The sequence below is a fragment of the Triticum urartu genome, chromosome 5A, assembly GCF_056163025.1.
Source record: "Triticum urartu cultivar PI428250 chromosome 5A, HENAU_Tu73, whole genome shotgun sequence".
Classification (NCBI taxonomy): Eukaryota; Viridiplantae; Streptophyta; class Magnoliopsida; order Poales; family Poaceae; genus Triticum; species Triticum urartu.
Window position 1 is genome coordinate 675,367,621 of NC_141877.1, and position 22,252 is coordinate 675,389,872.

Genomic DNA, 22,252 nt, shown 5'->3' on the forward strand with positions numbered 1-22,252 from the left:
CAAATCAATCTGGAGCCTAATGTTGGGGATATTACTACTGGGCGTAAACCGGCCTATCTGGGCCGGATTAGCTTCGTCAGTAGTTAAGCATGTTAAAGCCCATGAAGGTAGATGAGGGCTCAAGACCCATAATCGGTTGAGAGCCCGTAGCCGTAAACCGGCATCAATATGTAACTTGTATTGTAAGTTAGGAATAAGTAGAGACCAAACCGGACACATCTATGAGCCGGTGTTGGGACGCTGTAAACCGACGGGCGTCACCCATGTATATAAGGGGACGACCCGGCGGCGGTTCAGGGAGGACAGACAACAACTCGAGACATAGGCGAAGCTTATTGCTCCCTAGTCATCGAAACACCCATCAATTCCATCACAACTAGACGTAGGCTTTACCTTCATTGAAGGGGCCGAACTAGTATAAACTCTCTTGCGTCCTTGTGTCCGCTTTAACCCCTTCAAGCTAACCCGTCGCGATGGCTCCACGACTAAGTCCTTTCTCTAGGACATCTGCCGTGACAAACCCACGACACGAACTGTCTCACAAACGGAAAATAAAAACCCGACATATCGGCAACAGTAAAGCCCTATGTGACTGACATGTCGGCAACATACCAAGCAGAGTTTGGAGACCCATCGTACAAATAAAAAGAATCAAGTCAATCTCAAAAACAAAAAAGAAGCAACTAAATAGATTTGCACATTACAAGTACAATATTTACAGTTTTACACACTTAAGAAAATGTGCGACTGCTGTAGACGAAAAGTGCACCTCAAATAAAAAATATAAGGGACAAAAGATTACCATTCCTGAATGTAATCCTTGCAACCTGAATATAGCAGGAAAAAATTACAAGAAAAGGCATGTAAATTATCAAAAGGACCACCAGTTGTTCTAAAGTGTGAACTGATCCAAGCTATAGCAGCGTACATAACTGAGATGGAATTGACTGAAATACACAAACACAGTCGACCGTGGCAAAAAGGAAAAAAAATGAATAATCACAGGCAAAACCACATAAGATTACGGTATTGAAATTTGTACAAAATGCATTTCTACAAGCCTAATTTTCTAGTGTTTGTCATTTTATTTTTCCCACCGCAAACCTTTTCTCACTCTCTCCTTATTCCTCTAATTTCCTGTACTTATTTTTGTGTGGACATTTTCAAAGATTTCACAAATTTGTAGTGACATGAAGAACAAGATAAGAACCCTCAAAAGAAAAACCTGCCTTCCCCACATGCATGCTCATGGGTTCAGATCCAGCTGTGCATGCAATAGCTCTGTAACTTATTTCTGTAAGTGTGTTATATTCTTTCCGAAAAATTAGTTTGCTTCTTGGTAGGAGGACCATGCACACAGTCAATCTAATATCATATCAGGAATGTAAATATATGCAGAAGGTACACATTCCTCAGTATGCCAACATTTTATTCGTTATAAGTGGGAGCATCATACAGTGTTTCAAACACCATATGAGAGCACTGATTTGTTCTCGTTAAGGTTTTTGCCTATGTCGATCTGATCGAACATTATTCAGAGACGCGAATGGATGACGGATTCAAGCTCCTGCGCCTTGTCGCACTGTGCACGGACCCATCCGAGCTGCTTGCTCTCGTTGTTGTATATCACAAACAGATCCTGCATCGTGACAGCTGCAGAACAGAGGATCAAAACAGAAATCTATTAAAAACAGGCAAGGTTTACTAGTTTCAAGAGCCTGGACAATCTGCATCTGAATCTGAGCTTCCTACCTCCGATCAAGATAAAGTTCAGTTCCTTCAGAACAGGATCCGAGGAGGCATCGCGGATAGCCAAGCACGTTTTCCCGTCTTCCTGCCATGCCAACAAACATACACAAGACATGTTAGCCATTAATTGTTCAGTGATGCTTATCAGTTGGGTTGTCGAATGTTCACCTCCACGATGAGGTAGTTTTGAGGAGGGATGTCCAGGTAGCTGGTGCCGTGGGCGTGGGTAATTTTTAGTGACAGTGCCTTGAATTGGTTCTTCACATCATTGACAGATCTGAATGGGTTTTTCCCTTTCCAGCATAGAGGTAGAGCACGACCCTTCACCTGTACAAGTGATGATTCACTGAGAGTGCCTCTAACCTGAAAGACTCAAATCCCATGAGTACCATTTTATTTTATTTATTATCTCTGTTCAAAAATTATGGGCATCAGAAATTCAGAATGCACTGTGGTTTGAAATTTACCTTTGAAACAAGTTCATTGTATATCTGGGCAGGCACGAAGGTGTACGTGGTACCACTGTCAAATACAGCCTCAAATGTTGGATTCCCTCTTATCGGCTGTTTGTCAATGAACAGCTCTGCTAGGCCAGGTGAGTAGTAAAACCTGGGGAAAAATGTTTGGAACCAAATGAAAAGTAAACAAGCAATAATGACACTCTTCTCTGACGATGCATGTTAGATCCAAAAAAACAAAAAAGCGAAAGCCATGATCACAAAGAAATTCTTACAAGGATTCTCTCATGGGTACCCAGGTTACGCCACGGGACGGCGGATTGAAGTCCCCGACGTAGAGGACGCCCTTTCCTTTGCTGCTGAAGCAATGTCCAATGACATTCTCTGTTATCATCTTTAGCCCCTTGAGTTGCGCGGCAAAGCCTGCCTTTCCTCTCCCGAGTCCAAGGATGCCATCTACCGACGAGGGCGGTGCGTCTGCTGGTTCCTCCTGATTGTATCCACATCTGTGCAAAATGAAAGTGACCATGCATCATCAGCATCCAAATACAGTTAGGCACTGAACATGTAACACTAATATTTCAGTTAGCGCCGTACCCGAAAGCGATGTTTTTCTTGTCTTTCCCAATGACAGAAATGATGTCAGTGGCAAGGTCACCTTCTGACTTCCCGGTGACATACTGAATCTCGTAGTGGCATCGATGTGGATCTTTCCTGGAGCACTCAGGGATCCCAGGTACGTCTCTGCGCATTGCAGCACATAGCGGGCCACCACATTGCACCCTCAACTTGTCAGCTGCTGGCTTGTAATATGGGTGTGGTGGCCTCTGTGGTACAACGAAACATATATCAAAGCAAAGATCGATCATACCAAACATTTTTCAGAAGTATCGTTACATGTGGCATCGAACACAAAGTATTACAAATTGGATGGCAATATGTGATATTGCAGAACCGAGTGTTATTAGTTGTTACCGGGTGGCAGCCCTTGCAGCCGTGGACCGGGTGGTGGCACTCCAGCCAGGTGAGGTTGCTTCCAGTGTCGACATCCAGGAAGTAGGGCTTCGCGGGTTCACCGATGTTCAACGTAGCATAGAAGTGGCTGCAGAGGTACAGAAAAGGCGCGTCAAATATACAGAGAAAACCTCAAGACTGAGAAGGCCATGAAGGGTTCAGAGAAACATACCCAACAGGGTAGACATTGCCTTCGAGCGGGAACTTGATGGAGGAGGACGGCGCGATTGGGAGCAGGAGGAGGAGGAGACCGATGATCGGAGACCACATGGCAGCCATGGTGGGGGAAGAAGGCAGAGCTGTGGTCTCACTCCTCTGCTGGAACTCTGTGTTGCTTTGGATGGTGCGAACAAAGGTGGTGAGGTATTTATAGCCGCTGGCTGCCAAGCTTAGTTTCCTCCGCTGCTTTCTTTTTATTGTGCATTTTTTGTGGGTTTTAATTTTGACTTTCTTCTCAAATGATGTGTAATTAAGACTTAATGAAATTAAGGCCGAGAAGAAGATTTAGACAGCACAAAAAAGTTATTTGGATTGACATAATCGTATCACTCAATTGAGTTCGATGGGTAGTGATATAGTTATACCAGCCAGCCATTTTATAGAATTCACACAAATAAATGACCAGTGAATAGTGATGCTCTGCTTGACACTCAAAGATTGCTGAGACTGTAGAGAAGATAAATTTCAAATAAATAATGGCAAGCCAAATGATACATGACTAGCAAAATAATAAGGCATCATATTTTTGCAACTCAATTTTTACTTTGGAAATTAAAAGTCAATTTTATTTTTGTTCTGCTTGGCTGTACATGATACATATATATATGCAACGTAATGCATCTTCCAGATATATGCATACTATTAACTGCAGAAATTCTTTAATTGTGTGGGCATATGTAGTGTAGCTGAAGAGTAATGAGAACAGTGGTTCATTTCCAGTGAGATAACTGCAAAACTTGTACTCTAATAATGTTTTCCTAGAATGGTAAGAGTAGAAAGGTTCCCATTTCTGTCCTGGTCATTCTTCAAGCACACGTTTCACGGTTATGTTCGCTACGAAAGGGATATGCATATTGCTAGTCAAATATGTACTAGTGACTCATCTTGGAAACCACAGAAATAGATAAGGAACATGAAGGCAGTTTCAATCTCCACCCCATCAAGCAACATAGTATAAAAAGGAAAAATATGATACATGAACTGACAACATATACTGTTGCAACTCATGCCTATTAAAGCTCATCATGTGTCAAGTGTAACTGCTCAGGTTTGATCTGAAAAATCGGTATGCAGTACTACTGCTCAAGTGTAACTGCTGCAGACACACAAGCATTTCATCTTCATATAACATTACTATATACTATAAAGCATCAGTCAGTACTCAGCAACCAGAATAGGAAAGTTTCTCATATTTTAGAAGTATTAACCCATATTTAAAAGAATGCTATTTCGGCGTACTACTCAACCTCGAAACTAGAGTTATCCTGCCTACGTGAACACATCTGGTCAAGAAAATATACGGTTGCATAAGGCCTACTCACAATGTTACCTATCTGATCCAGTGGAGCATTCAGTTCTGAGTCCAAATAAAGCATAACAATCAAAAGTCAGAAGCAGTTACAAATTCCACGTAAGTATAATGCTAAAAACATCTGAAGCAGCACTAGTCACACAATGTGACAACATTTTCCATAGAAGGAAATGAACTCTGCAAAATGGTCTGAAGTATAATAGCTCAACAATCTTTGGAGCTTGATCCTGTCAGGTTTCATTCAGTGTAACAAGGAAATATGTAGAGCTTGATTAAGCTTTGCATCCAATCGGCAGCTTCCCGTACATGCATATGATTTCTCAATCACATTTCAGTGTTTTACCATGACCCAAGATACTTTGACTGTGGAAATTCGAAAATCAATTTATTTTGGTCTACTTGCTTTACATGATACACATATATGCAATGTAATGCATCTTCCAGATATGTGGATACTAATTACTGCAGAAATTCTTTAATTGTGTAAGCATATGTAGCATGCATGAAGAGTAATGAGAACAGTGGCTCATTTCCAGTGAGATAACCGCAAAACTTATAATAATGTTTTCCCAAAATGTTAAGAGTAGAAAGGTTCCCATTTCTGTCTTGGTCATTCTTCAAGCACACGTTTCATGGTTGTGTCCACAATCAAAGGATATGCATGTCACATAGGAAAATATGTACTAATGACTCATCCTGGAAACCACAGAAATAGATAAGGAACATGGAGACGGCTTCAATCTCCACACCATCAAGCAACAATTATTTTGAAATTAGAAAGACGTGGAAGCAAGCATCATACTATGAAAAAGACAAGAACTGACAACTAACACTTTTGCAACTCACTATATAAACATCATCAGCCAGCAATCAGGATTGGTTTTACAGTTTCTCAGATTTGATAAGTAATCCACATTAACCAGAATGCAATTTCAGCATGCTACTCACTCTTGAAACTAGAGCCGTCCTGTCTAATGTGAACGCATCTGAGCGGGGAAATATAGAGTTACAGAAGGCCAAGTCACAACGTTACCTGCCTGATCCAGTGGAAGATTACAGTTCTGAACTCGATATAAAGCACAATAATCTTTAAAAAAACTGAAAAGAAAGCAAGAATCAAATATGTATTGTGAATTTTTTTAGAGCTTCAAGTAAGTGGGAAACAAGATCAAAAACTCCATCATATTACGAACAGGCAGAGCATGCACGTTAATAACTTACTATTTGCCTCTACTACATCCCTCGTTTTGGCCAGGCATGTTAAGACAGTCAGACTTTTATTTGGAAGGCAACAGCAGCATTCAGTTGGATAGTAACACCTGACTCTATTTGTAGTATTTCATTGCAAAAGAAAAATGTATCAATGTAGGTGTAGCAATCTCATCTGGAATAATTTATGATGTTTAGAAAGACCCCTCATTTTCTGAAGAAAAAAATATTCTCCTTTCCCTGTCATTTCTATCTTTTTCTCAATTAGGTTCACATTGAAAGGAGTTACATTGCAAAACGGTAAATATGTAGTGAGGGCACAAACAGTTTCAAGCTCCACTCAGTGAAGCAACCGTTATATGAGAGAGATTTTTTACAGTGTGATTTGGCAGAGTAGTAACAGATAAGGTCAGCCGTCCAATCATTGGCCTTTTAGGATTTTTACATTCACAAACTTGATTTCGATTTTATTTTCTCAGGGTTAATATGGTCCAAGTTACCTACTTTATTTTCTTCTATCCTGATTCTCTCTTTATATCAGAATGAGAAATGCCTGTCAAGTCATGTCCACTTGATTCCCTCTTTACTGTCAGCAAAGATTACTCAGATTCTTTTATGCAGCATCCAGTTATATATTAGCTATCACGCTTTTTTAACTTCAGCAATTACACTTTATTTATTCCTCAACATGTCATCATGTTTCATTATAAACGGGAGCGTCATACAACCTTTTGAATACCGTACGAGAGCACTCTTTTGTTGTTGCTAAGGTTTTTGTCTATGTCGATTCGTACTTTATTCAGAGACGTGAACCGATGATGACAGACTCAAGGTCCTGCATCCTGTCACACTGTGCACGGACCCATCCGAGACGGTTGACCTCGTTGTCATATATCACAAACAGATCCTGCATCGTAACATCTGCGAAGATCAAAATATAAAATCTTTAAAAACACGCAAGGCTTACTAGTTTCAGGACCTAGACAATGTATATCTAAATCTGAGCTTCATACCTCCAATTAAGATGAGATGCCTCAGAACACGATCCGACGAGCCATCGAGGATGGCCAAGCACGCATTCCCGTCTTTCTGCCACGGAACATACAGAGACATGTTAACCATTGTCCTTAATTAGCTCCAATGATTCACTGTCCAGTGATGCTTAATTGCTTATTAGTTGAGCTATTGAATGTTTACCGTCACGATGAGGTAGTTTTCAGGAGGGATGTCCAGGCTGCTGGTGCCGCGGGCATGGGTAAGTTTTAGTGACAGTGGCTTGAATTCATTCTTCACATCGTCGACAGATCTGAATGGCATTTTTCCTTTCCAGCATTGAGGCAGAGCACGATCCTTCACCTCTTTAAGTGATGATTTGTGGAGGGTGTCTTGAACCTGAAAGAATCAAATGTCATGAGTTCCATGTTTATTATCTCTATTCAAATGTATGGGCATCAAAGTGCACTGTGGTTTGAAATATACCTTTGAAACAAGGCCATTGTATATCTGGCCAGGCATGTAGGTGTAGGTGGCTCCACTGTCAAATACTGTGGTGAATGCTGGACTACCTCTTATCGGCTGTTCGTCAAAGAGCAGTGTTGCTGGTCCGGGTGAGTAGTAAGGCCTGGGAGAAGACGATGGTATAATGTTTGGAACCAATTGAACAGAAAACAACTATCAACCATAGTCTTCTCTAACTACACATGTTAGATTTATGCAATGCTAGCATGGGCACGGAAACCACAAACTAAAAATGAAAGCCATGATCACAAACAAGAAGTTCATGAGCGACAATTCTTACAATGATGTACTCATGGGTGCCCAGGTGACGTCGCCTGGGGGCAGCCTGAAGTCCCCAATGTACAGGTTCCCATTTCCATGGATGCTGAGGCAATGTCCAATGACATTCCTGACTATCTTCTCTTGCGCCTTAAGTTGCGCAACAAATCCTACACTTCCCCTGCCGAGTCCAAGGATGCCATCTACCGCCGGTGGCGATGGCTGCTCTAATGGCTCCTCCTGCTCGTATCCACATCTGTGCAAAAAGAGAGTGACCATTCATCATCATCAACATCCAAATCCAGGTGGGTACTGAGCATGCAACATTAGTATTCAGTTAGCGTGGTACCCAAAAACGTAGTTCATATCATCTCTCCTATTGATAAAGATCATGTCGTTGGCAAGGTCGCCTTTTGACCTCCCGGAGACATATTGGATATCGTAGTGGCATCGATGTGGATCGCTGTTGGGGCATGGAGGACTACCAGGCTGGTCTTTGCGCAGTTGAGCACATATCCAGCTCTCACATCTCACCATCAAGTTATGAGCTGCTGGCTTGTAATACGGGTGTGGTGTCCTCTGGCAAAACAAAGCACTATATCAAGATTGTGTAGTACATTCTTTACCAATATCCTCTGATTGAACATGTAGCTTTAAACACAGAGTATTACAAGTGCAAGATAATACGTGATATTGCAGAATCGAGTGTTGTTACCTGGTTGCAGCCGTTGCATCCGTGATCGGGGTGCTTACACTCCAGCCAAGTGAGGTTGCTGCCAGTGTCGATGTCCAGGAAGTAGGGCTTCAAGGGCTTACCAATCTGCAACGTAGCATAGAAGTGGCTGCACAGGCACAGAAAAGAGTGTCAAATATATGGAGAAAACCTCAAGTCTGAGAAGGGATTAGAGAAGCATACCCATCAGGGTAGATGTTGCCTATGAGCGGGAACTTGATGGCGGAGGAGGGCCCGAGTGGGAGCAGGAGGAGGAGACCGATGATCGGACACCACATGGCAGCCATGATGGGGGAAGAAGGCAGATCTGTGGTTTACACTCTGGCCTCTCACCTCTTCTCTGCTGGAACTATCTGTTTCTTTGGATGGTGCGAACAAGGTGGTGAGGTATTTATAGCCGTTGGCTGCCAAGCTTAGTTTCCTCCTCTGCTTTGTGTGCCTTAATTTATTTTTCTTACGCATTTTTTTGTGGGTTTTTAATATTGATTTTCTTCTCAAGTCATGTATATTCGGGCTTAGCAATTTCTGTGGGCCGCAGGTACATATTTATAATTATCTTTTCTAAAAATTACTCCCCTACCTTTCATAATGAACAAACTGCACTACTAGTGCGGCACTAGAGTTACCTGACTACCTTGTCCTTGTTTGGAGCAAATGATTTTTCCCCAATTCCAGCAGGATAGAACAAAATTCTGTTGACTTATGTGAATTTCATGTGTTCTGAATCAGGCTTGGTGAAGTTAAGGCCGGCAAGAAGATTTAGACACCAAAATATTATATCACTTGGGTGGTCATATAATTAAACCACCCATCCATTTTTAAAAATTCACATAAATAAATGAGACCAGTAAATAGTGGTGCTGTGCATGACACTCACAGATTTGTGATAGTGTACCTGTTTTTATGGCTAGATGAATTAAACGTTTCCATCAAGATACTATATAGAAGATACATTTCAAATAAATGATGGCATGCCCAATTATAAACATGTGTAGCAAGCTAATGAGGTGTCACATTTTTTCAGCTCAAACTTTGACCTCAGAAATCCAAAAACCAATTCATTCCTGATAACTGCATAACTCATAATCAGTGTTTCCCAGTATGTTAGAGTAGAAAGGTTACCATTCTGTCTAGACCATTCTTTAAGCACACTTTCCACAATTATGTTTGCGACGAAATGTTACATTGCAAAATATGCACTAATGACTCATTGTGGAAATTGCAGGCATGTTATTATGAACAGGAAGAGCATACAGTTCAGCGACTTGCTAGCTGTCTCTACTACATCCTCATCTTTGTGACCACTCATCCCTCATTTTGGCCAAACATGTTAAGACGGTCCAGACTTTGTTTGGATGGCAACAGAAGCATTCAGTTAGATGTAACAAAGTGTAGCAATCACACCTCGAATAATTCATTATGTTTAGAAAGATTCTCCCTTTTTCTGTCATTTTATTTTTCTCAATTAGGTCCGCACTGAAAGGAACATGACATTGCAAACTACGTACTAAATATGTAGTGAGGACGGTTTTAAGTTCCACCTCATGAAGCAACAATTATTTGAGAGAGATTCCGCGGTGCAATTTTCTAGTGATTTGGGGCAGTACTGACGGATCAGATCAGCCATTCATTCATAGGATTTCTAGGTATTTTACATTGACGAATTTTGAAACAATCTTGTTTGCCTCATTTTTCCAACCTGCTCCTGATGTTTCTTTTCTCTTGAAACTAACCTGATCTTTCTGCTACCTGAAATTGTCTCACAGTGGTACTCCACGCAGCATGATAATTCATCTGAAATCCTTTACGGCATGTTAATGAAACAAAATATTATTCATTGGTTTGAAAAGCTGAAAGGGAAAATAAATGTGGAAAACAAGTAAAGCTCCAGAAATTTTAATGTCCAAACTAAACAAACTGAGCAGGACAGACATCATAAGCCTGTGTTAATGCTTTTTATAGTTGACACAAAGTACAAAAATGAATCAAGCTGCACGTCATCCGCAGCCCAAATAAGCATATGAGCTCTCCAAACAGAAAAAGAAAGCAATCATGTTTGACTCATTTTTCTAACCTACTCCTGATTTTTCTTTCACTTGAAACTAACCTGGTCTTTGTACTGCCTGAAACTATCTCCAAGTGGTACTCCACACAGCATACTACTTCATCCGAAACCATTTATGGCACGTTAGTTCATTGTAACTTTAACGAAACCAAATATTATTCACTGTACAACTCCAGACATTTTAATCTCCAAACTAAACAAACTGACCAGGATAGTCTTCATAAGCTTATTAATGTTGTTTCATCGTTGACACAAAGTATACAAATTAATCAAGCTACATGTCCACACACAAAATCTGCCAAGGTGAGCTCCATCAGGGCGGTTTGTTCCAGATTGGAGGATCGAAAGTCAGAAAAAAATAGAAACTCCAAGCAAGTCTAATGCTAGAATTTTTTTTTTTGAAGTGGCACTAGTCATTCCGAACAATCAACACAATCTGGAGAGCTTTTCCGCAGAAAGGAATGAACTCTGAAAATCGGGCTAAAGTATAACAGCTCAACAATCTTAGGAGCTTGATCACATTTCAGGTTCCATTCAAAGGTAACAAAGAGATACACAGAGCTTGATTAAGCTTTGCAGCCGGTCGATAGCAGCTTTGTACATTATTATTTCTTAATCACATTTCAAGTATTTTACCATAACCAAGATTGTACAACCCAACTAAAGAAGACAGGTTGCAGAACTCTTGTGCAGCTTGTCAAAACAATCTGGTGATTTTGCATGAGGTAAGTTGCATAAAAAAGAAGTCTTCAGTAAACACTATGAGACAAGAACAATACCAACTACTTCACTGAAAGAGCGGCACATCGGCGGCATGTCCAGGGAGCTGGAGCTGGCCGAGCTTGATGTGGCAGCGGGTGCTAGAGCCCCACCGGCCGCCGCCCCTTTCTGCCCCCGCCGCCGGCACCAGGCGGGTGCTAGGCATTCCTTCTGCCACTATGCCGCGCACTTGCCACTGACCGCGGGCCGCGGCACCTCTGTTCCCCTGAATCCGGCGTCGCGACTTGTACTTCCGGCCGCTCCTCCACCGCAGCTGCCCCCTGCCCCGCCGACGCTGCCCCTCCTCCCCCGCAGGCAGCTCGCTGCTCGAGAGGGCTGGAGCCCGCGGAGAAGATGAGGCGGGAGGATTCTCCTCGTCTCCGGCGTCATCCGATGGCGGCGCCGCATCCGCGTCACAAACGGGAGGCGAGTTGGGGTTGCCGCCGCGGCGACCGCCGGACGTGAGCACGAGATAGCTACACAGAGATTCAGATAAGTTTCAGAGATAGAAACCAATTACGCCTTCCAGAACAGGTTACGCCTTCGTCACATTTTTTTGGCGAGTACCTCCACATGACCACATCCAACTTCATGCCATGTCAATCCCTCAAAAAAAACTTCATGTCATGTCAACAGAAAGGATATGCAAGAAGGGATGCAAAGGATACACGCCCTCTCTCCCTTCTCTTTGGCCCGTGGAGCCGACGGAGGTGACAGGGAGTGGACATGGCGGCGGCGACCAGGGGGAGGGGGTGGCAAAGGAGAATATGAGTAGAATCGGCGAACAGAAAAGAGACATTCGTATTTGAGTTTTCCTCCAAGACTAGTTGCAAGGTTAATTCATGATTCCTCTCAACCTCTCAGGACAACTATTGAGTAAAGTATGTATGTGAGGGTCACTAAATCGACGAAGGGTTTATGTTGTGTCCTTTCGTGTAAATGATGCTATTTTTTTAGTTGTTTGGTAGCCCATAGTCGCTTAGAATCTTAACTTTTCAAGAGATTTCACTGATGTTTGATCAATATTCATGTGCTCCTCTTCCTTGTTTGATGACATGCGTGGCACGGGTGAGGCTACGAGGCGGTAGCAACAACGACGCAAAAACGATTCACAATGACAAAGCTGAGGAAGTAGAGGTTGTTGGAGAGAATATGATAAGAGAGGCTATAATCGAGGTTCATTGGATGATTGGGTTGATGCTAAGGTCAAAGGTTGAAAGTCGTCACAAACATGACGAGCTTGGACTGGGGGCATGTACGTTGGCTTCTGAGAGAAAAATAAGAGAGATAGGTGTTGAACTAGAGGCGATGATGAAGTAAACAATGCCAGAAAAGAAGTTGGCGGTGATAAAATAACCATTGAATGAAGAAGATAATGTTGATAAAGTAAATGTGGTACAAACCAAATTATCCCTTTAACCCGTGAATGCTATACGTGACTATGGTTCAACAAAATTGTACTTGATTGTCCGCTAGAAGCTCTTTGCTACTGAGAAAACACAGCATCATTTGATCTACCTAAAAGAAGACACGCTCACTTGATAACCTACCTTGAGCATCTCCACCCCCTTTCTGGAAGTGCATTATCACTCAATTACGATTTTGGCGTCTGTAACAATAGCATTAGCAAGATCTAATGTCATTTGTCAAGTTTACCTCACGATATTGGTATCTCTTATTCGCCTACAGACTTATGTGACCTTTTATACAAAAAAAAAACAAAATACAATGCTTTCTTCGGTGGCTCAGAAAGTTTTTCCGTTGATTTTGAGTCATAGGAGAAAACTGTACTATTAAGTAGGGTTGTGGAGACTAGGAAGTTTTGAGACTCACTCCATTTTCATTCATTGTCTTCCCATCTATATCAAGAGATATTAAAAAGGATTTCCAAGAAAGAGCACTTCATCCAAAAGTTTGGATGCCCGGAGTCACTTTTCTCTAGTTGCCCGGAGGTTATCTCTCGGGTTGGTCCGGGTGCCCAGGTTCTTGAACCCCGGGGTACCCGACGCTTCCTGGTGCTTCCTCATGGGTCTGTCCTAGTGCACGGGGTCCTTGCCCTCCGAGTGCCTGGGCTTAATTATCTTATTTCCTATGGATGGTCCTGGTGCCCGGAGGCAAAGGTCACTTTTCCCTTGGAGGGTATATATATACCCAACCTTCTTCTAACTTCGACGCCAATCTTTCTCCAGCTCTCATCCACCATAACCAAACCCTGAAATCTTGAGATCTCTACCCCCATCCATCCAAACACTTCGATTCTTCGGGGATTGGAGGAGATTCATCTGATCTACATTCCTACCAAACTGTCTTGTGCTCCCCAACTCCCTCATCTTCGCCAAGTTGTTACTCTTGGAGTTTGTGCTCCTAGACGGTTAGAGGTTCCTTCAAAAGATTTCTTTGCTTGTGGTGTGCTCCGGAAACGTATGTAAAGATATGGTGGTCACCTTCAACACCAACCGTTCGGGGTAAAATTTAGGAGTGTATGGGTTCGCCGGAGGGGGCGAAGAGGGCGAGTTGTGGCGGTCACCTTCTAACACCAACCTCGAGTGATTCGAGATTCGTTTATTCATCTCGACGTCCAACCCAGACGTGCTACTTTGGGTCATAGCTACTTTAAGTTATAACGAAGACAAAATCTTGAAGATGAGAGTTACTCCCTCCGTTTCAAAATAGATGACCCAACTTTAATACAAAGTTAATACAAAATTGAGTCATCTATTTTGGAACGAAGGGAGTACTAGAATGTGATAAAAAAAAGTGCAGAAATTTAGAGCGTGCAGCAAGAGTACACTGCCACTGGTCCACGAGACACTCTTCATAGTCCGGATTCTTCTGGCGCCCGACGGATACGCCACGTCGTCCTCCCGACCCGGCCCCACTTCCCCCCACCCCGTCTCCCCGCCGTTGCGCTGCCGTTCCAAAACCCTAGCCCCCACCCCCACCCCACCCCCACCCACCAGAATGGCCGACGCCGCCGCGCTCGCCGCCGCCGTGCTCTCCGCGGCCACGCCCCCGGCGGCGGCCGCCGCGGCCTCCGCCGTGCTCGACTACCTGGCCCGCCACGCCCCCGCCGACCACCCGCGCGCCTTCTTCGCCGACGCCTTCCCCGCCGTCCTCTACCGCCTCTTCGTCTCCTCCCCGTCCTCCCCCTCCTTCCTCGACCTCGCCGCCGCCGACCCCGACCCGGCGCTCGCCGGCCTCCTCCTCGCCCTCCTCGCCCCCTCCGGCCCGCTCCTCGCCGCCGCCGCCGCCGCCGACCGCCGCGCCCTCATCCGCTTCGTCTTCCCCTCCGAGCGCCTCCCCTACTGGCTCCGCGTCGCGCTCGCCGACTCCGACGCCGACGCCCCCGGCCGCGCCCTCGCCTCCCCGCTCCTCGCCGCCCGCGTCGGCTCCGAGCTCCACCTCTCCGTCTTCGAGTACTTCCTCTTCTGGTTCGCCTACTACCCCGTCTCCTCCGCCGATCCCGCCGCCTCCGCCTCTGCTCCGACCCACAAATCGCGCTCCCGCATCGAGTCCTGGGTCTCCACCCTCGCGCCGACTGCCGGCGGCACACGCAAGCCGGGGCAGAAGCCTGAGCCCTGTCTGTACCTCAAGCTTCTGTACGCCTATCTCAGGGAGTTCGTGCCGACGGCCGCATGCACGCCGGTGCGCCGGCTCACCGGCACCCTCCTGCAGCGCACCGCCAGCGAAGAAGGCGCTGACGCCGCTGACCCTTTTGCTCGCGCCGAGTTCTTCCTCCACACGCTCGTCCAGTTCTGGCTTGTGGGGGACGACTTCTCGCCGCTGCCTGTGCAGACGTACCGCGCGTTCGGACTCAAGCTGCCGTCCCGGGCTCGCGCCGAGCTGAGCGAGCAGCCACCGTCCCCTGGGCTCGGGGACGCGGTCAAGCTGCTCGTCATGTACCTCAACTGCTGTGTTGGTGGTCCTGCACGCATGGTGTTTGAAGGAATGACAGCAAGGAATGTGGTCTGCGATAGCCAGGTTGGATTCTGGAATCCCCTGATACAGAGGCCTATGTATCGGTTTGTGTTGAGGGCCTTCTTGTTCTGCCCCATTGGTGCGGTGATAAAAAATGCAACACAAGTCTTCTCTGTGTGGTTGGCATATATGGAGCCATGGAAGGTTACACAACAGGAGCTGGATGAGTATGATGTGTCCCTGATGCAAGGGACGGGCACACAGGCGATGCAGAAAGGAGAGCTGCTGTATACTCTGTCGTGGAAGAATTATGTGCTGTCCAATTACCTGTTCTATAGCTCGATGGTGGTGCATTTCCTGGGTTTTGCACACAAGTTTATCCATTCTGATGTCTCCTCAGTGCTCGTGATGATTTTAAAGGTTAGTCCTGGCTCCTGAGTTTTACATCTGTTGCCATGCCATACATGATTGAATTTGTGTTTAGCGTTAGATTTAGCCGCTTGAGGTCTCATATTACCTGGTGGTCATTAATGCCAAGAAGTTGTGATAACTGAAACATGAGAAATGAGGGTGCTGGATTTGCGCCTTGCAGGTGTCAGGGTCTTAGTTGTTTTACTAGCTCAGTACATGTTTTGTAACTAAAAATAATTTTTAGGCTCATGACGGTGTTTTTAGCTTCACGCTTTGGTGTATGATAAGGAGGCCAATATGGCCAAGATGAACCACAAGGAGATAGAGATCTGTGATATTATAGTCTGTCAATGGAGCATCCTTGGTAGGTATGTCGATCTGTAAGCTTTTGAGCTAATAGTGTCTGCACATTTCTGTTTATGTACATATAATGTGATAACCTGCCACCAGTGATGTTGTGCCTATATCTATATGTCTTCAATAGTTAAGCCTCCTACACTGTCCTGCTAAGTTTGCCAAACATAAATGTAAATGTGCGAGTCTGTAACATGCTTAAGGTCCTTTGTTGGATGTTCTTACTTTATTGCACAGTGTTTTAAGGCTCTCTGTTCAATGTATACTCTCCAAAGTATTAGTCATGCATTTCTGTGCCCGAACAGTCTATGATAATTGTTTTGTCAAGGAGCACCTTGTGCCTATTGTGGTTATGTGCAATTCAAATGTTTCCATTACAACAGGGAGAAGCAAGCTAGTCAGCTTCAGATAAATAAATTAATGAAATACAAGAACTGTTTTGTTTATTCTGTTTTGCACTATCCTTGAGTATTATGTGACCAATTACATGCTTGTTTTGTATCATTCAGGTATTGGAAGTATTGTCTTCGTCAACAGAACTGGTGGATCTTCTATATAAAGTGGATATTGCCTATCATTCTAGACCGGTTACTTCACTGTCAACTTCTTCAGAATCAGATGATGCAATGAAGTATGTTCCGTCAATCCGTGAGCAGCTAAAGGTGGGTTACAGCTAAATTGTGATTTGAAATTGTATTTGATTACATTATGAAGTTGCTGTCCTAAATATTTGTGTAACCTGTGTGGTCTGTTACAGGATTGGGAGGATGGTCTGACAGAAACTGATGCAGATGGATCTTTCTTGCATGAGCATTGGAACTCTGATCTAAGACTTTTCAATAGTGGTGAGGACGGGGCTTATCATCTGCTTCAGGTACACATTTTGTTACATGATTTGTAATTTAGCCTGTTTGTTCTAGTCACTTTAACCATGATTACTATATCGCACATCATTACATGCTTGATTCCACTTCCAGTATATGTGTCCATTTTCAGTTCAGCCGAATTAGTACTTGAGTTGTACTGCTGAACAAATCAACTGAGTTACAGGATTATCATGATTTAGAACTAGTAGCGAGGATTTTATTTGGAGTTGCCTTATATTACTGGAGGATAGTTTAGTGATTTGTCTGGCATAACTTACACTTTCATTAAGACTATAACTTAATCTATATTTTGTATCAATGTTGAGGGACTGGGAGAACAATTTGTAATTTCGCTAACACTACCTTGTGCATACTGGTGAATTATTTTTCATTTGTGCTCTGCTTGTGTATATTCTTTTTCATAATTTTCTAAAAGCTAAACATGGGTGGATGCTGATATCAGTTTTTCATTTCTGTGAAGCTCCTTCTGATCCGAGCAGAGCTGGAGATACAACGCCTGCCAGGTGACACAGTACAAGCTCTCCAGTCGTTGGATTTGATAAAATCCCGGATGAAAAAGATCTTCCAGGGCCGCATTGAAGGCATCCACCACCAGAATACTTCAGCGCAGGAGTTGCAGCATCAACATCCAGGGCGCGGCGAGATATTTACACCTAAGCATCCCCATTCGGGGAGGAGCAAGTTTGGCGAAGTCAGATACAGAGGCGACTGGATGAAGAGGCCCATCTCGGAGACTGAAGTGGCCTGGCTCGCGAGGATCCTTATCCACATCTCTGACCGGCTGAACGACACCCTTCGACTTGGCTGTGACGGTGCTGCTGATGATAGCGTTGCTAACCCGACGTACATTAAGTTTGACAGGAACGATCTGACGACAATAGGGGGACCGAAGGACGCCGCTAGGATGGCTCTCGTGGCTATCTGTTCGCTGCTGGCGGTTGTGGGACAGGCAGTGCTGAGGTTCATGAGGGCGCACAGGGTGAAGATCAATCTTAGAGTTTTTGCTTCGAAGAAGCTGCTGACTGGCCTCGTGTTGCTGTACGCGATGGTGGCAGGGACAAAGAGAGCTTTTTATTGAGCTTTACATGTGTTGCTTCCAGCACCGACACCGGCGCTAATGCTTCTGTGATCTTCACTGAAGCTCCCAAGTTGGAGATGATGGTGCATGTGATGTACAAAACCCATAGGAAGGAAGAGGTGGAAACTCACAAAGGGATCGACTTGTTAGTGTGTGCCGTGGAGACTGAGAGCAAGGGAACGGTGCCCACTGGCTGGGTTCTTGTTTTGCTCTTTGTTAGAGAAGTGGCTGGCAACGGCACTCATGTAAAATGAAAGGAAAAATGATGTAAACTTATGTTGTAATACAGGGTTTCGTAGTCCTGGAGAAAGAAAGAAAAACCTGGTTCGCTGTTTGGCTCGCCAGTTGTTTTTGTTTATGGTTTGTTTGTCATGGAGAATTGCATTTGCTATAATGAGACTGATAACGAGGTGGTTGCACTAATGAGTTCTTGCTGTGCTCTACTTCTCAGGATATGCCCTTCTGCCGGTGGTTGCGTTCTCCAACATTGCTCTGCAATGGTAGGTAACAAAGCTGCATCTGTATTACCCAGTTATATCTTATTTCTATAGTTCAGCAGTTATTTTACTGCTAACATAGTTTAGTTTAGTGTTACAACTGTAAAAAAATAAAAGGAGCATACAGTACATAATTGACTCTAATGTCATTGCTGCTGATTTACATGTGATGATATAAAGCCTTAGCTGGTGACACCTATCTTGATCCCTAAGCCATCAACAGAACGGAGAAAACAAAATCTCCACTGCTCCAGGAAGAACAGAGCTCCAAACCAAAGCCAGAAGCCAGAAACAACGCCAAGAATTACAGAGTAACACAGCCCCAGGTCTATGAGTTCTGTGTGATCTTCAGTTCCCTTGCCCAATGTAGGCTCACACGGGCTCAAGGGGAAGCCGCAGAGCCCCAGATTGTTGCCATATATTGATGGATCTGCAAGTGTCTGCAACTGATTCCCGGTGGGTATGCGGCCCTGTAGGTGATTGTTTGAGAGATTTAACACACCGAGGGCTGGCAGATTTGAGATGCTGGGAGGAATGCCACCTGAAAGTTCATTGCATGAGAGGTCAAGGAACTCCAGGAGCTCCAGTCTGCCGATTCTCGCTGGAATACTACCTGATAGATCATTTCTTGATAAGTTCAGAAACCGGAGAGCTTCGAGGTATGTTAGCTCCTCCGGGATGTTCTCCGTTAGTCGATTGCATGATAGGTCGATACCTGTAATTAACCCGATGCTTTTCTGAAAAGTTTGTTCACGGCCCTTCCAGGATATGTTGACTCTCTCTGGGAACTGATCCACCTTTGGTCGTCCATTGGGCATAATCTGCAAAGGAGCGGAATCCCTCGGTCCGTCCAATGGGGGAAGATTATGCCTCATGGAGGTCAAGTTGCTGAAGGCTACAGGAATTGATCCTGTCAAGCTATTGTTGGCCATATCGAGCAGCTGAAGTTGCGAAAGCCTTGATAACTCTAGGGGGATTTGTCCAGTGAAATTGTTTGATCCAAGCCTAAGGATTTTCAGTGATGGAAGCTGACTCCCGATCCATGCAGGGATACCACCAAAGAACTGGTTGTTCCCAATGTCCACGGTGGCCAGCAACTTGCAGTCTTGCAGCAACGGCGGGAAGGCGCCCGTGAAGCCATTGCCGGCAAGATGGAACGAGTCGAGAGAGCAGTTATGGTCTGCCATGGCCGTGAGGATCTCACCTGAGAAGGAGTTGCTGGACATGTCCAGGACTTGCAGATTAGTAAGTTGGGATAACTCGGGTGGAACAACACCACTGAAATAGTTGGATGGGAGGCTCAGAACTGTTAGAAGGGGAACACTTGTTCCAACCCAAGAGGGGATATCACCGAAGAACTTGTTGTTCCCAAGATCTAGGATGACGAGATCTCTGCAGGTTTCAATTACGGATGGAAAAACTCCAAGAAAGTTATTGTTAGCAAGACGAAGTGACTGGAGTTTAAGGCCCAAGCTCGTTGATATGGGAAGTTCACCCGAAAAGCTATTGTTGGACAAATCCATAGCAGTCATAAGTTTGAATTCCCACCAGCAACTTGGGAGCTGTCCGTTGAATTGGTTATTTGATAGATCCAGGTCGTGGAGAGAGGCCAATCCGCAGAATGTTGCATGAATATTGCCAGATATTCGATTATCATTCATGTGCAAGCGTGTAAGATTGGTGCAGTGTGACCAGTCAGACAACAACTTCCCTGTCAACTGGTTCCTCGAGACATCCAAGTAGTCCAAGTTGGGATGGATACCAAACACCTTGGAGATGTCACTGGTGAATTGATTGCCTTCTAGCCGCACCCGGAACAACCCCATGCAATTCTTGAGGCACAATGGCAGCCTGCCACTGAAGTTGTTGTTGTGCGCTGTGAAGATCTGCAGCGCAAAGCCATCACACAGTCTCAGCGGCAGCTCACCAGAGAAGTTGTTGTTCCCGAAGGCTACATTGGTTAAGTTTATCCCCTTCCCAAGGTCCGGTGGTATGGTGCCGGTGAAGTTGTTATCTGACAGGTGTAGGTGTTGTAGAGTCCTGAGTGATGTGATGGTGGGGGGCAGTTTGCCTTCCAAACTGTTGGTGTTGAGGTCCAAGACTTGCAACGCCGTCATGCTGCCAATCTCTGGCGGGATCATGCCGGTGAACCGGTTGAAGGAGAGCGACAGCCTTGTGAGTTGCTTGAGGTTGCCGAACCAGCTGGGGATCGGTCCTGTGAGAGAGTTCACTGGCAAATCCAGTTGTTCCAGGCTCACCAGCTCACCCAGCTCTGCAGGGATAGAGCCGATAAGGTTGTTGCTGAAGAGATGCATGATTTTCAGCCTGGTTGCCTTGCTGAGCTGGTGCGGGATGTGGCCGGTGAGGTTATTGTAGTAGAGGCGGAGGTCGATGAGGCCAGAGAGGCTACCGAGCTGTGGGGGGATGGAGCCTTGTAAGATGTTGCTGCAGAGGTTGAGCAAGTTGAGCGAGTGTAGCCGTGATAGGCTTGCTGGGATGGAGCCTGTGAGCCTGTTGTAACTGAGGTCGAGCAAGTTGAGGGAGCGCAACTCGCCCAGTTCTGCAGGGATAGAGCCTATGAGGTTGTTGTAACTGAGGTCGAGCACGGTCAGGGCTGGAAGCGTGAGGTTGCCGAACGAGTTGGGGATCGGCCCTGTGAGAATGTTCATGGATAAATCCAGTTGTTCCAGGCTCACCAGCTCGCCCAGCTCTGCAGGGATAAAGCCTGTGAGCATGTTGTTACTGAGGTCGAGCACGGTCAGGGCTGGAAGCGCCGCGGCGTCGAGGGCATCGAGCGTGCCGGTGAGTCCGAGCGACCTGAGGGTGAGCGCCGTGACGCGGCCGGCGGCGTCGCAGGCCACACCGATCCAGGAGGAGCAGACCGGCCTGGCCTGAGCCCAGCTGGACAGCACGTCTGGGTGGCCGAGGCTGGCCTTCCATGCCAGAAGGGCATCGTCCTGCGAGGGTGCCGGCGCGGTGGCCGCCAGCAGGAGGAGGAGCGTGGTGGTGGCGCGCAGGAGGTGCGCGTACGCCGGTCTCGCCATGTCCCTGGCTGAGATGCTGCTGGATTGGAAATGCCGGACGGCACACGCTAGCAGAGAGCGAGTTCCCGGGTTTGTGTGGTGTGACTTCCACAGGCCACCTGGCCAGTCGTCGTTCTTTTCCATCCTGTCTTTGGCGCCAAATGATTGGGGGGATCTTTACGTTTACTGCTGAAAACATTCGTACTGATAAGGTGGACATCCACACTACCTTTCATTTGTAGCGCATGAATACTCTGCGTTGCGAAAATCATAGCGACCGTCAGCGAGGAGGATGATGCGGGCGACCCCCTTCCTACCGTTTGATCTGTCGCACGGCTCTCAGAGCAGGGTTGTTGCTACGTCAGATTCTGAATTTGTCCGCGCTTTACTTTTAAAAAATCTTGAATTTGTCGCGCTTTACTTTTAAAAAATCAATTGCACGCACCGCAAGTTTTGCACATGATAAACCTCGGTTAGAATCCCAGGCCCTCTTTTTTTTGCTACATGGCATTTTTTATAGAAAATTTGCCACAACAGTTTTTCACATTTTTTTTGGAAATATGTTACATGGCAACATGGCAGTTTAACCATGATGGTATTTTTCTAGAAAAAATTAACATGGCTGTTTAACCATGATGGCATTTTTATATCATTATTAAGAGATGTCATTTTTACAGTAAGTGATGTCATTTTTTGTTTGTTATGAGATGTCATTTTTATTTTTAGGAGATGACATTTTTATATTAAGAGATGACATTTTGTATTTAAGAGATGACATTTCTGGCTTTTT

The 22,252-nt window shown here is 45.1% G+C and overlaps 4 protein-coding genes across 7 annotated transcripts; 1 reads left to right on the forward strand and 3 right to left on the reverse strand.

The window, feature by feature from the left end:
• Nucleotides 1-1,366: 1,366 nt before the first annotated feature.
• On the reverse strand, nucleotides 1,367-6,453 carry LOC125511595 (aspartic proteinase Asp1). Of its 2 annotated transcripts, none has more exons than XM_048677006.2 (8): nucleotides 3,394-6,453; nucleotides 3,183-3,309; nucleotides 2,805-3,034; nucleotides 2,483-2,713; nucleotides 2,217-2,358; nucleotides 1,918-2,076; nucleotides 1,753-1,834; nucleotides 1,367-1,653 (listed from the first exon to the last, which is right to left on the reverse strand). In XM_048677006.2, exons 1-8 carry the CDS (start codon nucleotides 3,498-3,500, stop codon nucleotides 1,535-1,537), a joined length of 1,197 nt encoding a protein of 398 aa, XP_048532963.1. In that variant the 5' UTR covers nucleotides 3,501-6,453; the 3' UTR covers nucleotides 1,367-1,534. The 2 variants fall into 2 exon arrangements, with proteins under 2 accessions (XP_048532963.1, XP_048532962.1); XM_048677005.2 differs by having other exon boundaries at nucleotides 1,918-2,112.
• Nucleotides 6,454-6,609: 156 nt separating this feature from the next.
• LOC125511596 (aspartic proteinase Asp1) lies at nucleotides 6,610-11,839 on the reverse strand. 3 transcript variants are annotated; one of them, XM_048677008.2, is made up of 9 exons: nucleotides 11,315-11,839; nucleotides 8,654-10,264; nucleotides 8,453-8,579; nucleotides 8,087-8,316; nucleotides 7,760-7,993; nucleotides 7,441-7,582; nucleotides 7,159-7,353; nucleotides 6,975-7,050; nucleotides 6,610-6,882 (listed from the first exon to the last, which is right to left on the reverse strand). In XM_048677008.2, exons 2-9 carry the CDS (start codon nucleotides 8,755-8,757, stop codon nucleotides 6,761-6,763), a joined length of 1,230 nt encoding a protein of 409 aa, XP_048532965.1. In that variant the 5' UTR covers nucleotides 8,758-10,264; nucleotides 11,315-11,839; the 3' UTR covers nucleotides 6,610-6,760. The 3 variants fall into 3 exon arrangements, with proteins under 3 accessions (XP_048532965.1, XP_048532966.1, XP_048532964.1); XM_048677009.2 differs by having other exon boundaries at nucleotides 6,610-6,868; nucleotides 8,654-10,272; XM_048677007.2 differs by having other exon boundaries at nucleotides 8,654-10,272.
• Nucleotides 11,840-14,240: 2,401 nt separating this feature from the next.
• Nucleotides 14,241-18,300, forward strand: LOC125507627 (sphingomyelin phosphodiesterase). Its single transcript, XM_048672155.2, has 4 exons — nucleotides 14,241-15,632; nucleotides 16,487-16,639; nucleotides 16,735-16,851; nucleotides 17,325-18,300. Exons 1-4 carry the CDS (start codon nucleotides 14,256-14,258, stop codon nucleotides 17,940-17,942), a joined length of 2,265 nt encoding a protein of 754 aa, XP_048528112.2. The 5' UTR covers nucleotides 14,241-14,255; the 3' UTR covers nucleotides 17,943-18,300.
• Nucleotides 18,301-18,460: 160 nt separating this feature from the next.
• Nucleotides 18,461-21,483, reverse strand: LOC125511597 (uncharacterized). The gene has a single exon (XM_048677010.2). The coding sequence runs from the start codon at nucleotides 21,481-21,483 to the stop codon at nucleotides 18,622-18,624; it is 2,862 nt and encodes a 953-aa protein (XP_048532967.2). The 3' UTR covers nucleotides 18,461-18,621.
• Nucleotides 21,484-22,252: the final 769 nt, after the last annotated feature.